Here is a 14,144-nt window from a genome sequence, read left to right as displayed (position 1 = left end):
CTCCCCATCACCCCTCATCCCCATCCCACTCCACCCCCAAGATTCCAATTTTTTGCCCATCAATCTTGTCTATTTCCCATAGCTGGGAGGATATCTATATGTTTTTCCTTGGGTTTACCCTCTTGTTTAGCTTCTTTAGGATCACAAATTATAGACTCAGTGGCCCCTATCCATGGCTAGAAACCAATTATGAGTGAGTACATCCCATGATCTTCTTTTTGGGTCTGGGTTACCTCACTCAGGATCGTATTTTCTATTTCCATCCATTTGCATGCAAAATTCGAGAAGTCACTGTTTTTTACCGCAGAGTAGTACTCTAATGTGTATATATTCCACACTTTCTTCATCCATTCTTCCATTGAAGGGCATCTAGGTTGCTTCCAGGTTCTGGCTATTACAAATAATGCTGCTATGAACATAGTTGGACAAATGCTTTTGTCATATGATAGGGCATCTCTTGGGTATATTCCCAAGAGTGCTATTGCTGGGTCCAGGGGTAGGTTGATCCCAATTTTTCTGAGAAACCGCCACACTGATTTTGAGATAGTGTTTTTCTGTGTCTCTGAGACCTTGCTTTCCTGGAACTCTCTCTGTAGACCTGGCTGGCCTACAGATCTCTGTAGATCTGCCTCTGCCTCTTGAATACTGGAGTTAAAGGCATACACTATGATGCTCAGCTAATCTATTTATTTTTATTTTATGTGCATTGGTGTTTTGTCTGCACGTATGTCTGTGTGAGGGTGTTGAATCCCTTGGAACTGGAGTTACTGACAGTTGTGAGCTGCCATGTAGGTGCTGGGAATTGAACCTAGGTCCTCTGGAAGAGCAGCCAGCGCCCCTAATTTGATATAGACTTAACTTCGGAGTGTAAGACTGGCTCTGAATATTGAATGTCGTTTTAAGGATCTCTGGAGAAAGTCCTGCATTGGACAGGTGTGGTAGGGCACACCTTTAATTTCAGCACTCAAGAGTCAGAGGTAGGTGGGTCTCCAAGAGTTCAAGACCAGTCTGGTCTGTTTAAATATGAGTTCCAGGTAGGCAGGCCTGCATAGAGTAAGACCTTGTCTCAAAAACAAAACAGAACAAACAAGACAGGTAATATAAGCTATTGCTCTGGCTATAGCTTGGTGAAGAATATGTGCCTGGCATGTGTATCTGTGTTCACTCCCTAGCCCTAGGGATGAAGGATGAAGGGAAAATAGTACTTTAAATGTCTATGACAAATGACAAAAATTATTATACCAGATGTTAAATATATGTATGTTTGCTATATGGAATAAAATTTCCATTGACGACTTCAATTGTGGATTCAAAAATCATACCTTCAAAGCTGAAAATGGTGACTCGTACCTAAAATCCCAGCACTTGGAAGTTGGTGGAGAATGGTTACCATGGTTTTGAGACTGGCCTAGGCTACATTTGAGTATCATGTCCAGGCCAGCCAGGACTACGTACCAAGATGCTGCCTCAAAGAAGCAAAACAAGGTGAAATTGTACTCTCAACTACTTAAGGTGATACGCCACTCTGGCAAACTGTTGATCGAATAGTGTTTTTCTGTTTTGATTTTTATTTGTTTATTTGTTTGCAAGACGGGGTTTCTCTATGTAACCCTGTTTCTACTGGAACTCACTCTGTAGATCAGGTTGGCCTCAAACTCATAGATCTGCCTGCCTCTGCCTCCCAAGTGCTGATATTAAAGGCATGTGCCACCACTGCCGGCCCAAATAGTGGTTTTGTTCAAAGAGCTGTGTGACATGTTTGAAGGACAATTATTATTTTTAATTTAATTTTTTCAGTTGTGTGGGGAGGGGCCAAGTACAACTTTTAGGAATTCTCTTCTTCCATTGTATGTTACAGAGACTGAATTCAGATCATCAGGGCTTACACAGCAAACACCCAATGAGCTTTCTTCTTCTTCTTCTTCTTCTTCTTCTTCTTCTTCTTCTTCTTCTTCTTCTTCTTCTTCTTCTTCTTCTTCTTCTTCCTCCTCCTCCTCCTCCTCCTCCTCCTCCTCCTCCTCCTCCTCCTCCTCCTCGTGTGTTCACCTGTGGTATTACTCACTACAGTTTTCTTTTCAGACAGGGTCTCTCACTAAACTAGGTTGTGTTCCAGCAAGCCCCAAGGATCCTCCTGTCTCCATCCCCCACCAGTAATGGGGTGACAAGGGCATGCACAGTCATATGTGGCTTTTATGTAGGGGATGGGGATCCAGATTCAGTCCCTTGTGCTTTCACAGAAAGCATTCTTTACCCGCTGTGCCATTGCCCTAGTCCCTAGATTTTTTCATGACATTGGCTCTACTGCGCCAAACCCTCCTCATCCTCCCCCCCCCCCACCAGGCTGGACTACCTATATATGGGGTAGAAATTATTAGATTAAAAACTAGTTTGTTATCATGATGGAGAGGGTTTATAGGTTCTAGTTTTGTTCTAGTGACTGTGTGGGATGTGGCTAAGTGGTTGAACATTATCCAGCATGTGTGAGGCTCAAGGTTTGATCCCAAGCACTGAAAAAGAAAGTATCATATTTAATCTTCCAAATGTTAGATGAAGAGAAATTTTCTTTTTCTTTTTTTTTTTTTTTTTTTTTTTTGGTGCTAGGAATAGAATCCAGGGTCTAAGGCATGCTAGTCAGATGACGTACCACTGAGCTACAATCTTATCCTAGATTTTTTTTTTTTATAGCCCCAAAGACTCTGCCCAGAAACAGAAGAACTCATCTCCACCGAGTGTAAGTAGCCAAATGGTAACCAAGGAGAGTAACAGAAATGCTCATTTGGAACACCCAGAGCAGAATCCTGGTTCATCAGCAAGTGATGCTTCAGCAGCGCACCAGGAGGTTTTAGGAGAAAACTTGGTAGCCACAGCCCTTTGTCTTTCTGGCAGTGGGTCTCAGTCTGATTTGAAGGACTTGACCGGCCCAGCAGGAGAGGAGGGGGACACAAGCCTCCAGGAGAGCCTCCATCCAGTCACTCGGTCTCTTAAGGCAGGGTGCCACTCAAAACAACATGCCTCCAAGAATTGCTCTGAAGAGAAAGCCCCACCAGCCTCCATCCTAAAGGAAGGTAGCAGGGATGCAGGCTTGGATTTCCGACCTGTAGTGCCTCCTGCAAATGGGGTTGAAGGAGTCAGAGTGGATCAGGATGATGATCAGGATAGCTCTTCCCTGAAGCTTTCTCAGAACATTGCTGTACAGGTCAAGTATCAAGTTTCTACTACTAAAATGGAATTGGGGGAGGTGAGGGTAGGAGCCATTTCTTATGTGGTGAACTGCGCTGTGCTGGTTTTTTTTGCAAGCAGTCATCATACTGTTTGCATATAGTGTTATGCAGTGGCTTCATTCTGCTGTTCCAGAAACAAGAAAGCCGGTGTCTAATTATATAGCATGTAGCAACTATTATGACCTCCATGTAATTTCATTGGATGAAAACTTAATTGGTGTAGATCCTTAGCATTTATACGTCTCCCTTTTCCTCCTACCCCCCAAGACAGGGTTTCTCTGTGTATCTCTAGCTATCCTGGACTCACTCTGTAGACCAGGCTGACTCAAACTCAGAGATCTTTCTGCCTCTGCCTCCCACATGCTGGGATTAAAGGTGTGCGCTCTGCTCTTGGCTAGCACTCACACTTTTCACCTCTGTCCTTACATTAGGAGTCCTTGCCAATTGTCTGGTCTACATCAGGAAGTACAGTGATTCCTGCTTTCTGGTGCTTTGTTGTGGGAAGAAAATAGATTTCAGGAGGCAGTTATTCCCTTAGGTTTGTGGCTTTCTCTTAGGCAGATGTTAGACTATTTTGTGGGAAAAGATTGTATTGGATGGTGGTGTTTGTTTCCTAGGACTACATTGCTGCTTTGTTCTTTGGTGGTGGTTTCTAGGTGAAAGGTCTAGAATAACTAACTCTGATTGTGTAAAAGTGACTTAAAGTCCTGAATATAATTTTTATTTTTATTTATTTTTTATAGACTGACTTTAAGACAGCAGATTCAGAGGTAAACACAGATCAAGATATTGAAAAGAATCTGGTAAGTGCGTACTTAAAACTTCATTGTCACATAAAGCAATCAGAACACAGGATGTGAGCATTGTCACCTTGGTTGGGAAAAGCGCACATCCTTATTCAGTCCCGACAATGGGAATGGACTGCCTCACCCAGCCTGTTACATTTCAGCAATGTCTTTTATGCCAGTCCTGCTCTGAAGGGAGGACAGGACCTCTGCAGTTCTTGCTACGTTACTTGTTTGGATTTAGTGATAGAACTTGTTTTCTATTTTCTACTCTCTACATGTAGTTTAAAATGTCCTTTATTTGTATTTTTTGAGAAAGGGTGTCGTTGTTGTAGCCATGGTTGGTTTCAGAATTTCAGTATTGCCTCCTGAATACTGGAATTAGAAGTTTGCACCATTATAGCCATCATTTTTTTGTGTTTTGACAAAGGCTACAGAACCAGGCTAGCCTTGAACTCATAACAATCCTCTATTATTGGAGTGAGCCACCAGGATTGCTGGAATTATTGAGTGAGCCACCACACGTGATTTGTTTTGTTTGAAACAGGGTCTCATATAGCCTGGGGCTGACATTGGATCCACAATGGGGGGGGTGACCTTTAGATTCTAAATTTTCCTGCTTTCATTTCCCAAGAACTGTGAAGCTTTTTGTCATGTCTGTCTGTCCCCACTCCCCACCCCTTAGTGCTGTGCTTAAAGGGGCATGCCATCACCACCCGGGTGCTGTGAAGATTTTAATGTAAGGCATTTCTTTTTGTTTTTGAAATAGGATCTCACTATGTGGTTTTGATTAGCCTGGAACTCTTTTAGGCCAGGCTGGCATTGAACTCAGAGACTGGTCTGCCTCTTCCTCCTGAGGGCTGGGGTTAAAATGTATGCCACTACAGCTAGCTTGATGCCCATTCTTAAGTCTCAAGTTTAAATCTTTCCAGATGAAGCATCCCCATGTTCCTAGCAGTATTCTTTTCTTCCTATGGGAATTTTACTCTTACCCTGATACACTCCTTATTTATTTATTTGTTTGTTTGTTTATCTATTGTTTTTTTCAGGGCAGGGTTTCTCTGTGTAACAGTCTTGGGTGTCCTGGAATTTTGTAGATCAGGCTGGCTTCAAACTCACTGAGATCCGCTTGCTTCTGCCTCCCAAGTGCTGGGATTAAAGGCTTGCACCACTACCGCCTGCATTTTTTTTCTTTAGCTTTTTAAAATTAATTTTTATTTATTTAATATTGGAGATAGGGTGTCTTAATTAAGGTTTATATTGCTTCAACAAAACACCATGACCAAAAAAGCAAGCTTTGGGGAGGAATGTATTAGGCTTACACTTCCATATTGCTGTTCATTACTGAAGGAAGTCACGACAGGATCCCAAAGGCAGGAGCTGATACAGAGACCATGTAAGGGTGCTCCCTACTGGCTTGCTTCCTTCTAGAACCTAGGACCACCTGCCTGGGGAAGGCACCACCCACAATGGCCTAGACCCTCCTACAGCTTTACAGCTAGATCTCATGGAGGCATTTCCTCAGCTGAGGCTCTTTCTCCTAATGGCTCTAACTTATGTCAAGTTGACCCACAAAACCAACCAGTAAACTGACCTCTCGTCAGATTGACACACAAACTCATCACTGTTAACCCACAACTTTCCTTTCTTATTCATCCTCAAGATCTCACATTAAAAACATAAGTAACAGAGTTTGAGGCCAGCCTGGTCTACAGAGCGAGTGCCAGGAAAGTAGTCTCCAAAGCTACACAAAGAAAAACCTATCTCAAAAAAAACAAAACAAAAACAAACAGAAAGTAACTTTAAATGTCCCAGTCTTTACAAATTCAAACACAAAAATTTCAGTCCCTTTAAAACAGCCAATCTCTTAAAATCCCAAGTCTTTTAACAATTTGGTCTTTGAACTATGGGCTTCAGTAAAATTCTTTCTACAAAAGGGATAAAAATCAGGGCACAGTCATAATCAAATCAAAACAAAATTCCAACTGTCAACTGTCCAGTGGCTGGGACTACTCAAGATCTTCTGAACTCCTCCTAAGGGCCTGGGTCACTTCTCTGGCTCTGCTCTCTGCAGCACACAGCTTGTCTTCTAGGCTCTGGCTGACTCCACTCCACTGCTGCTGCTGTTCTTGGTTGTTGTTGTCCCATGGCACTGACAGCTCCCAAACATGGGTCTTCTGCTGCAGCCAGGCTGCACTTTTACCAGTGGCCTCTCCTAGCCTTTCTCAATGCCAAACCTCAGCTGCTCTCCATGACCCACCCCTTCATGCTTTCAAAACCAGTGCCTCCTGGTGACTCATATATTACCAAGTCCGGGCCAGCTTGAGGTACAACACACTGGAACACAGCTTCTCTATGCTCTCAGAAAACACTTCCCAGAAGTTCACCTCAGTGATGCTGGTCTCTTCTTAATCACCACTAATTTCTTAGCTCCATCTGACCAGCATCAAGCGCCCCAGGAAAACAAAGTTTTGCTTTAGTAGTTCTGGTATCTTGTTAATCACTTACTGCTGATTTTTCAGACCCAGCTAAGCAGAGCCACAAAATCTTCATTCAAAATAAAATTATCTTGAGTTCGAGACCAGCCTGGTCTACAAGAGCTAGTTCCAGGACAGGCTCCAAAACCACAGAGAAACCCTGTCTTGAAAAAAGCAAAAAACAAACAAACAAACAAAAAACAAAATAAAATGATCCTGATTGAACCTTTAAACTTCCTTCTGAAAGTTCATAAGACAGGCCTCCATCTTCTTATCTTTCAACCCCCCACAGAACATCCCACAGAGTTCTTAACACTCAATGGCTCTTTTAGCCCAAAGTTCCAAAGTCCTTTCACAGTCCTCACCAAAACAGTCAGATCTGTCACAGCAGTACCTCACTACGCTGATACCAGTTTGTCTTAGTTAGCATTTCTATTGCTGCAACAAAATACCATGACCAAAAAGCAAGTTTTGGGGAGGAAAGGGTTTATGCGGCTTACACTTCACTTTGCTGTTCATCACAGAAGGAAGTCAGGACAGAAACAGGGTAAGATCCTGGAGGCAGCTGATGCAGAGACCATGAAGGAGTGCTTTTTACTGGCTGGCCCCACGTGGCTTGCTTGGCCTACTTTTATTAGAAAGATACTACCCACCATGAGCTGGGCCCTCTCCCATTGATCACAAATTGAGAAAATGCCTTATAGCTGGGTCTCAGGGAAGCATTTCCTGCTGAGGCTCCTTCCTCTCTGATGACTCTAGCTTGTGTCAGGTTGATGCACAAAACCAGCCAGTACATAGAGTCTCACTACGGCTAGCCTGGAACTCAGTATATAGACCAGGCTGGCCTTAAAGTTGAAGAGATCCCCCCTGCTTCTGCCTCCCAAGTGATGGCAATAAAAGGCATATATCATCAAGTCTGGCCCCATTGTTTCTTTAAAAGCTGATCCTTTCTGGAAATAGGGGTTCATGAGTATAATCTCAGGAAGTAAAGGCAAGAAGATCAAGAGTTCAAGGCCAGCCTCAGCTGTGTAGTGAGTTAGGCCAGCCTTGCTGACCCCAAAAGCTGTCTGTCTCTGCATACCACATAAAATAGTTTGGGTATGCTATAATTAGTTCACAGTATACTGGGTTTGAGTCATTCAGTCTTACATTCTAGTAATCTTGTTACAATGTTAAGCTTCTGTCACTCTATCAATTCTTTTTCAGATATATTTCTTACTTAATGTATTTTCCATTTTGTCCCTTGGTAGTGGTTTGTTTTGTTGTTTTGTAGATGAAGTCTCATTGTGTAGCTCAGGCTGTCCTTGAAGCTATAATCCTTCCACTCAGTCTCGCAAGTGCTGAGTTAACAGGTGGGTGCCACCAGACTGATTGGTGTGAGGAGTTTTATTTATTTTTATGTTGGATAAAGGGTCTTATTTTACCTAGGCTGGCCTCAAACTGTCTTCCTGCCTCTCCCTTCTGAGTGCCAGCCATTATCCATCTGCCACCACCAGGCCTGGTGTTCTGCGGTCCTGGGGATTTAGCCCTGGGCTTTGTGCATGCCAGTCAAGCATTTTGCCAACTGAATTACAGCCCTAACCCATATTTGTGTTTTGAGACAGGGTCTTGCTTTGGCAGTTATTTGTTGTTTGTCAAGTTGTTTAAAAAGGGGGGAGGATGATGAGCAAGGGTAGCGATGGAAGAGCTATTGATTTCTAAACTCTAGGCACTTGGGAAGTTGGAGGAGGAGGATCAGAAGTTTAAAGCCAGTCTTGACTGCATTTTGATTTCAAGATCAGTTGGTTGCAAAGACCATATCTCAATAAAAAAGAAAAACAAAACAAAAAGCCCCCCAAAATAATAGAATTTTAGGTAGGAGATATTTGTTAAAATAGCTCCCTTAGGCTATTGAGATGGCTTAGTAGGTAAAAGTGCTTGCTATTTAAGCCTGATGACCTGAGTGAGTTCCATCCCCAGAGCTCATGTAAGAGTGCAGTGGGGGGCCGGGCGATGGTGGCGCACGCCTTTAATCCCAGCACTCGGGAGGCAGAGGCAGGCGGATCTCTGTGAGTTCGAGACCAGCCTGGTCTACAAGAGCTAGTTCCAGGACAGACTCCAAAGCCACAGAGAAACCCTGTCTCGAAAAACCAAAAAAAAAAACCAAAAAAAAAAAAAAAAAAAAAAAAGAGTGCAGTGGGGGGGAGGGGGGCAGACTGGAAAAACTGCTTAGCAATTAAAGCACCTACTGCTCTTCTAAAGCACCTGAGTTTAGCTTCTAGCGCCCACATTAGATGGCTCTTAGTCTTCTATAACTACACTGCCAACGGATCTAACATCTCTAGCCTCCCTGGGCATTTGCACTTACATACATATCAGCACACATGCAATTAAAAATAAAAACAATTGCTCTTGTAGAGGACCTGAGTTTGGTTCCCAGGACCTATATGATGGCTCACAATCATTAATCCTAGCTCTAGGGGATCTAATGTCTTCTTATCTCTTTAAGCACCCAGCACAGAATGTACATATATACATGTAGGCAAAACATTCATATGCATAAAATAAATAAATCTATTTTTTTTATAATTTTTTTATTTAAAAAAAATGTTTTTACAAGCCCTTGTGTCGAGGGCTGACTCTCAATAGATCGCAGCGAGGGAGCTGCTCTGCTACGTACGAAACCCCGACCCAGAAGCAGGTCGTCTACGAATGGTTTAAATAAATCTAAAAGAACAATCTTTTCTGGGTTGTGGTGGCACACACCTTTAATCCCAGGACTTGGGAGGTAGAGGCAGGCTGTGAGTTCCAGGACTGACTCCATAGCTACTGGGAAACCCTGTCTCAAAAAAACCAAAATAAATAAATAAATAAATAACTTTTAAAAGCTGGAAAGAGAGCCAGCTCCACAAAGTTGTCCTCTGACTTCCACATACATGCTGTAACACATGTATACTATACCCACATATATATCCTATACCTATACACTTACAATGATAATAAATAAAATTGTTTTTATTTTTTAGCTTTGAGTTCTTGAAATGTGTCTAGGCTCCTGAGGGTCTGGGTGTTTCTGTTTTGTCATGTTTGATTAACTTGAAGTTACTTGACCACATACAGTTATTAGCTATTGTATTGGACAGTATGGCGCATCTCAGATACAGATCAGGGATGCAGTTCAGTTGATCAAGTACTTGCCCGTCATGCAGGAAACCCTGGGTTCAGTGCCTAGTACAGCATAAACTAGGTGTGATCTGTAATTGCAGTACATGTGAGATGGAGGTGGGAGGATCAGAAGTTGAAGAGCATCTTCAGCACTATAACAAGATGGATGCTAGCTTGAGCTATTTAAGACCCCTTTCTCAAATGAACAAGCAAAAAACAAAACTGCTGAGAGTTTCTTGTGATTCAATTGGGAAAGAAACTTCTGTTGCTCTTAATAGGACAAAATGATGACAGAGAGAACCCTGTTGAAGGAGCGCTACCAAGAAGTCCTGGACAAGCAGAGGCAGGTGGAAAATCAGCTCCAAGTGCAATTAAAGCAGCTTCAGCAAAGGAGAGAAGAAGAAATGAAGAATCACCAGGTAGTCTGCCCATACTGACATTTGAGAGAATTACCTCAGTGGTAGAGTGCTTGCCTAGCATACTCAGCAACCTGGTTCAAGTCCCAGAATCCCAAAAGAGAAAGGAAAGAAAAGAAATTGCAACTCATATAATTATTGTGTATCTTCTCTCATAAACAGAATCTAGATTTAAAATTACATATTTACGGCTGTGAGTGATGACATATGCCTTTAATTCCAGCACTCTGAAAGCAGATGCAGGTGGAGATCTGTGAGTTTGAGGGCAGCCTGGTCTATCTGTATAGCAAGCTCCAGTCCAGCTAAGCTGATGTAGTGAGACAGTATCTCCAATAAAAGTATGTATGTATGTATGCATATATATTGCGTGCTTCTGCATACATATACACACACTGCTAATGAGTAAAGTAACAGTTTAAATGTTAAATGTTTCTGAGTCAACAGAAGGAAAGTCAGTATTTCTTGGGTTTGGTTTATTTTTGAGACTATGGTCTCTGTGTAACCCAGGCTAACATTAAACTCAAGATCTCTTTGCCTTACTCTTCATATATTGGGATTGCAGTTATAGAACACTATGGTGTTCAGGCTTATCAAATAATAATAAAACTAGGACTGGAGAAATGACTTATATGTTAAAAGTACTTATTGTTCTTGAGAAGACCTATGTTTGGTTCCAAACACCCATGTCAGGTAGCCCAACACTGCCTATAACTTTAACTACCTATAATTCTTTCTTTAGGGGACACAGCACACTTTTTTGAATTCCATGTACACTTGCACTCACATGTGTACACATACACAAATACACATAAATTTTTGTTTGTTTGTTTTGGTGTTTCACGACAGGATTTCTCTATGTAGCCCTGACTGTCCTAGAACTCACTTTGTAGACCAGCTAGCCTGAAACTCAGAGATCTGCCTGCCTCTGTCTCCCAAGTGCTGGGATTAAAGGCCTCCTGGCCATTTTTTTTTTTTTATTTTCAAAAAAAAAAAACAAAAAAAACCCATTCAAGTATAAAAAGAAGCATTGAAGGCGTCTTTTCCAGACCCTTCTATTTTAGTACAGAGAGAAAATGGTTATTTATTTAATGTTTTGTTGACATTATTGAACAGTATTCACTTACTCAATCTCCTGTTCATGCAAAATGTAGTTTCGCTTAGGTTAAATCGACATTTAAAAACTGGAAAAAAATAAATTAGCAAGTAAAAGCCTCAAACACAATCAAAAGATCTAGGTAAGTAGTCAAAACAGCATTGTCAAGGGTGAAGTAAAATGAACTCATTGAGGGCTGTGGGTTGTGGTGCTCATTTTGGAAACTTGGGAAGATGTCTTAGGGGTTTTTTGCTACGAAGAGACACCATGACCACAGCAACTCTTATAAAGAAAACATTTAATTGGTATGGCTTGCTTACAGTTTCAGAGGTTTAGTACATTATCATCATGATCAGGAGCATAGCGGCTTGCAGGCAGACATGGTGGGGAGCAACTGAGAGTCCTATATCTTGCAAGCAACAGGAAGTTGACTGAGTGTCACACTAGTGGAGCTTAAGAAAAGAAATTTCAAAGTTCACCACCACAAGACCACACTTCCTCTAACAAGACCACACCTACTCCATCAAGGCACGCCTCCTAATAGTGCCACTCCCTTTGGGGACCATTTTCTTTTAATACAGAAGACCTATCAGTTAATACTTTAAATACAGTGTAAATAAGCTGACCAAGAAGTTTTATTGGCTCTGTGAGTTCGAGGCCAGCCTGGTCTACAAAGGGAGTTCCAGGACAGGCTCCAAAAGCTACAGAGAAACCCTGTCTCGAAAAACCAAAAAAAAAAAAAAAGAGGTTTTATTGGGAGTTTATTCTACAAATACAAACTTTTGTGAATGAATGTGTGGACATGAAGAATGTCTATGTGGTGTTACTTAAAAACTTAAATGGCACATTCCTGTAATCCATTTCTCTGATCTAGAGGCAGAAGGATCAGTAGTTCAAGGTCATCTTCAGTTGCGTAATGAGTTTGACGTCAGCCTGAACTACAGACAATCTCAAGCACCTACTGTGCCCCTCCCCCCCATTAGGTTAGATTGGAAAAGTAGTTTCAAAAAGTTTCAGTTAATCTGATAACCTTTTAACAGAATGGGTCAAGAATATAGTTTAGGAGTAGTATGTATGCTTTGTGGAAGGCCCTGAGCAGGCTCTCCAGGACTACCCAAACATCAGTGAACAAATTATAAAAATATAATTCAAAGGGGCTGGAGAGATGGCTCAGTGGTTAAGAGCATTGCCTGCTCTTCCAAAGGTCCTGAGTTCAATTCCCGGCAACCACATGGTGGCTCACAACCATCTGTAATGAGGTCTGGTGCCCTCATCTGGCCTGTAGACATACACACAGACAGAATATTGTATACATAATAAATAAATAAATAAATATTTAAAAAAATATAATTCAAAGCACTTAACACATCGATTACCTTTATGGACAGAGTTGTGTGAAGCAGGATAATTGTTTTGTGTATATGTATTCTTATAAATATATAAAAACGGGGCTGGAGAAATGGCTCAGCGGTTAAGAGCACTGACTGCTCTTCCAGAGGTCCTGAGTTCAATTCCCAGCAACCACATGGTGGTTCACGACCACCTGTAATGAGATCTGATACCCTCTTCTGGCCTGCAGGCATACATGCAGACAGAACACTGTATACATAATAAATAAATATTTAAAAAAATATATAAAAACGTATGTGTATTTTTTCCTATTGTTATATAGTAAGACAGCAAAAGTGTTAGTTAGGATTACTATTGCTGTTATGAACACCATAACCAAAAAGCAAGTTGGAGAGGAAAGGGTTTATTTGGCTTACACTTCTACATCACTGTTCATCATCCAAGGAAGTCAGGACAGGAACTCAAATGGCAGGAACTTGGAAGCACCAAGAAAGGTGCTGCTTACTGGCCTGCTTCACATCAGTCTGCTTTCTTATAGTATTATCAGCCCACGGATAGCACCACCCATAATCGACTCTACCCTTCCCCATCAGTCACTTTATGAGAATGTCCTACAGGCTTGCCTACAATCCAATCTTGTGGAGGCATTTTCTTAATTTAGGCTCCCTCTTCTCAGATGACTGTAGCTTGTGTCAAGTTGACATAAAAGTATCCAGCACAGCAAAGAAACAGAAAATTCCACTTACAGTAAAGCAGAACTATAATAAAGATCAAGAGCATGTTTGTTGGATGTAGCGACTCCCACCTGAAGGAAGAATCCTCAACAGATGTCTATTCAGTCTTTATTGGAGCTTTGCTACACAAGCCAGTATATTCCTTTTAAAATAAATTTATGTGTGTGTGTGTTTTCGTGTGTATATGTGCAAGTGTGCATGCAGATATGTGCAGATGTGTGTGTAGGCCAGAGGTCAACCTTCGGGTATTCCTTAGGCTCTGTCCACTTTTTGTGTTTTGAGGCAGAAACTCTCATTTGGATCTAGAACTAGGCTGGCTGTCTAGGAAGCTTCAGAATCCCCTTGTTTCTTCCTTTCTAGAGCTAGAAGTACATGCCACCATGCCTGGCTGTTTTATGTGAGTTCTAGGACTTGAACTCATCATTATATTTATATGGCAAATACTTTACTGACTGAGGTCTCCCCAGTCTCACATTGCATTTTTTTAAAGATTTATTTATTTATTATGTATTCAGGGTCCTGTCTGCATGTATAGGCCTGCAGGCCAGAAGAGAACAGATGGTTGTGAGCCATCATGTGGTTGCTGGGAATTGAACTCAGGACCTCTAGAAGAGCAGCCAGTGTTCTTAACTGCTGAGCCATCTCTCCAGCCTATCATATTTCATTTTCTATTTTTTTATTTTTACTTCTATTATTATTATTACTACTATTGGTTTTTCAAGACAGAGTTTCTCTGTGTAACAGCCTTAGCTGTTCTAGAACAGACTGGCCTCGAACTCAAAGATCCACCTGCCTCTGCCTTCTGAGTGTTGGGATTAAAGGCATGCGCCACCACCCGGCTACATTCCATTTTTTAAAAAATAATTTTACTTTATGCATATGGGTGTTTTGCCTCTGTATGTCTGTGCATCGAGTGTCCTGGGA

General features: G+C 41.7%; 1 protein-coding gene across 5 annotated transcripts in view; it reads left to right on the top strand.

The window, feature by feature from the left end:
* Rnf214 (ring finger protein 214) overlaps positions 1-14,144 on the top strand; it is a 35,423-nt gene that overhangs the window by 5,938 nt on the left and 15,341 nt on the right. For 3 of the 5 annotated variants that reach the window (XM_057766395.1, XM_057766397.1, XM_057766396.1), the window contains exons 3-5: positions 2,686-3,196; positions 3,965-4,024; positions 9,906-10,046. In XM_057766395.1, coding sequence (XP_057622378.1) covers positions 2,686-3,196; positions 3,965-4,024; positions 9,906-10,046 — 712 coding nt within the window. The remainder of the gene's footprint in view (positions 1-2,685; positions 3,197-3,964; positions 4,025-9,905; positions 10,047-14,144) is intronic. The other 2 variants (XM_057766398.1, XM_057766399.1) reach the window with 1 other exon arrangement.

This window comes from Chionomys nivalis, chromosome 4, assembly GCF_950005125.1.
Source record: "Chionomys nivalis chromosome 4, mChiNiv1.1, whole genome shotgun sequence".
Lineage (NCBI taxonomy): Eukaryota > Metazoa > Chordata > Mammalia > Rodentia > Cricetidae > Chionomys > Chionomys nivalis.
The sequence above is the reverse complement of the archived record's forward strand: the minus strand, read 5'-3'. Positions and strand labels throughout refer to the sequence as shown.